Source organism: Penaeus monodon, chromosome 40 (assembly GCF_015228065.2).
Source record: "Penaeus monodon isolate SGIC_2016 chromosome 40, NSTDA_Pmon_1, whole genome shotgun sequence".
NCBI lineage: Eukaryota > Metazoa > Arthropoda > Malacostraca > Decapoda > Penaeidae > Penaeus > Penaeus monodon.
Window position 1 is genome coordinate 27,587,886 of NC_051425.1, and position 3,319 is coordinate 27,591,204.

General features: G+C 49.2%; 1 protein-coding gene across 1 annotated transcript in view; it reads left to right on the forward strand.

The window, feature by feature from the left end:
• The first annotated feature begins 2,869 nt into the window (after positions 1-2,869).
• The window catches only part of LOC119598076 (translation initiation factor IF-2-like), a 540-nt gene continuing 90 nt past the window's right edge, over positions 2,870-3,319 (forward strand). Inside the window, exon 1 of the mRNA XM_037947704.1 lies at positions 2,870-3,319. This exon is cut by the window's right edge and continues 90 nt beyond it. Within this exon, the coding sequence (XP_037803632.1) occupies positions 2,870-3,319 (450 nt within the window).

Consider the following 3,319-nt stretch of genomic DNA (forward strand, 5'->3'; position numbering starts at 1 on the left):
GTGCGACTCGGTAGACTCGTGCGAGACGCCCTCCATATCCTCGTCCTCGAGATCGGAGTCCTCTGACTCGAGCGACCATATCGTCGATCCTCTCGGGGCCTCGAAGTTCGGCTCCCGCTACGTCAAGATCCCGCGGAAGGCTCTGAAGTCGGTCATCGGGCACCTGTCGCCTCGGCTGTCCAAGAAACTGATGCAGCTCGAGAAGAAGCAGCCGGTGGTGCACCAGCCCATGTGGCCCAACGTCATGACCACCTACGCCCGCGGCATCTCCACGTCGCCCGTGCAGACGCTCATCATGGACGCGGAGCCCAGCCTCACGGCCATGAAGGCGCGAGCGATACTCGACGACAGGAGGAACGTTCGCACGGCCCTAGATCTCCTGGCGGCGCAGGGCCAGTTGCGGGCGCAGTTGCCCCGCGGAGGCGACACCAGCAGCCTCTCCTCGTCCTGCAGCAGCGACCAAGAGGACAGCGACAGCTCCTGCGACAGCCCGGCCCGCTTCCAGGTCCCGGCCAGCAAGAAGACCAAGTGCGAGAACCTCATCAAGCTGGAGAGCGAGGACCGCGCGTTCCCCGACACAGGGGCGTTCCCCATCAACCCGAGCATAAGCGTGGCCTGCTGCCCCCACGGCGACGACCAGAGCGTGGCCTCGGACACGTCCAGCGAGGAGGACTTATTCCAGGAGGAGTCCATCTTCGAGGCGCTCGACCTCGACTCCCTGCCGACCATCGCGCCGGAGGAACTCTTGAGGAACTCCATCAATGAAGTGAAAAACATACACGTGACTTGTGACTATATTGTGCTTGAGACTGCCCCTTCCTCCGAGTCAGTGTTCGTGTGAGGGAATGGTGAGAAAGAAATGAAAGCAATAAGAAGCAATGCAATTTCTTGCAATTTTCTAAAGGGATAAATAGCATTTTTCGTTTATATATATATATATATATATATATATATATATATATATATATATATATATATATTATATATATATATATTTATATATATATATATATATATATATATATATATATATATATATATAATATATATATTTATTTATTTATTTATTTATTTATTTATTTATTCATAAAGTGTATGTATATGTGGTGGCATTGATAAGTGATAGATTGCTGGCTTTGCGATCGCAGCTTCCTGTGCTCGCGCCCGGCCCGCCCTCTCTGCTGACTCAGCCGCGAGTGAGTGCTGGCTCGAAAGTCGGAGCAAACAGGAACTGGCCGCCCCGCCGACTTCCCGTCCTCGGACTATTATATTACTTATTTACCACACATAACCACACACCAAATACTTCCCTGCTACTGCTACTCTGCTGCTATGCTACTCCTGCTACTGCTGCTGCTGTTGTTGTGCTGCTGCTCCCTGGTTGTAGCGTTCGCTAGCAATTTGCTGACCTGGATCAAATCCTCCCGCCAGTGGAGGGCCCCCCCCCCCTTTTCCCAGGGGTAAATTTAGAACCAATTGAAACAGACAGAATGCCACCAAAAATATCCATTGTAAAAAATGGAAACAAAACTAAATTATATTATGATTATAAATATACTACTACTCTCTAAACAACTACCCCTACTATAGAAGTACTAAAGGGGCCCCCGGAAAACAGGTAAACCCAAATACAACAAAAAAATTGGTAAAAACTATGATTTAAATTTAATTAATGCTAAAGATTGGAAATAAATATGAGTTAAAATTAAAATTAATCCCCAAAGTGAGATAATGAAACCTTTGGTTTTGAAGGATATAACCGATACGTTTTAAAACTATGGCTTTGGAATCTATCTGATTTACCAATTTTAGGTGTTATGAAAATTTTAAATTGACCTTTTTGGGCAAAATTTTTTCCTTTTTTTCCGTTTTTTTTTTTTTTTTAAAAAATTTCCCATTCGATATTACAATTGCTTTTATCTTTTTGATCTAAAAATTACTTGAAACAATTATTCGAAAACTCTGACAATGTTTGATTTTAATTCAAAAGCTTAATGTTAAAAAATAAAGAAAAAGGGGCAACGGCAACCCGGTTCGAAACAAAGCCTCTGAAGGTAAAAATGAGCTGCGAGCGGGAAGACTTCACATTCCCTTTTCCCAAACAGCCCCTCTCACTCATACCCTTTGGGCTCCACTTTTTCCACGCAAATCATCCTTTTATTTCGACGAGTTAGAAGGGCTATCGGAAGCTTTACCCCTTTATATAAAGTCCCACGGAACCCGTATTTAAATTATTCTTTCGGTCTGTCTATTTACCTTTTCTTTCTCTTTTTAATACTAATTCCCCGCCGACAAAGAAAAAATTGTGTTTTTGTTGTGGGGGTTTGCAAGTGCTCTCTGTACCTTTTTTCTTTTTCGCCGGGCCTTATGGAAAAGTAAATGCTGTTATTACATCACAAGATAAGTACTAACTTGCAACGCTAAGAAGTCTTTCTCTAGTTAATAAACTCTCAAAACAAACTAATACTTATTTTTTTTCCTCCGAATCAGTTCGACCGCCCCATATGTTCAACGCTCTCAGTCGCCGTCTCCTCCCCTTGCCTTCCCCCAGTAGGGACTTGGCTGCGGCTCTAAAGGGGAGTCCAAGGGGAAAAGTACCAGTCCTTCTCGCGCGCAGGACCCAAGGTCTCAAAGGGCAGGCTGCGATGAGGGGCGGCTTCTCGGATTTTCCCCCCTCCCCCTTCCCCCCTCGAGAATCGACTGGGAGACTCGTCGAGACCCCTCCTATCCTCCCCTCAAGCGGTCCTCTGACCGAGCGCCCCAATCGTCGATCCTCTCGGGGCCTGGGTTCGGCTCCCGCTACGTAAAGATCCCGGGGAAAGGGCTCTAAAGTGGTCATCGGCCCTGTCGCTCGGCTGCCCAAGAAACGATGCAGCTGGGAAAGAAGCAGCCGGTGGTGACCCCCATGGGGCCAACGTCATGCCCACCTACGCCCGGGGGCATCTCCACGTCGCCCCGTGCAACCTCATATGGACGGGGAGCCCAGCCTCAGGGCCAAAAAGGCGCGACGATACTACGCGGAGGAACGTTCGCAGGGCCTAGATCTCCTGGCGGGCGGGGCCATTGCGGGGGCAGTTCCCCGGGGAGGCGACACCAGCAGCCTCCCTCTCTGCAGCAGCGACCAAAGGACACGACACTCCTGCGACACCCCGGGCCCCTTCCAGGTCCCGGCCAGAAAGAACCAAGTCGAGAACCTCATAAAGCTGGAACGAGGACCGCGCGTTCCCCACAGGGGGGTTCCCCATCAACCCGAGCAAAGCGGGCCTGCTGCCCCACGGCGACACCAGAGCTTTTGCCTCGACCGTCCAGCGAGGAGGAC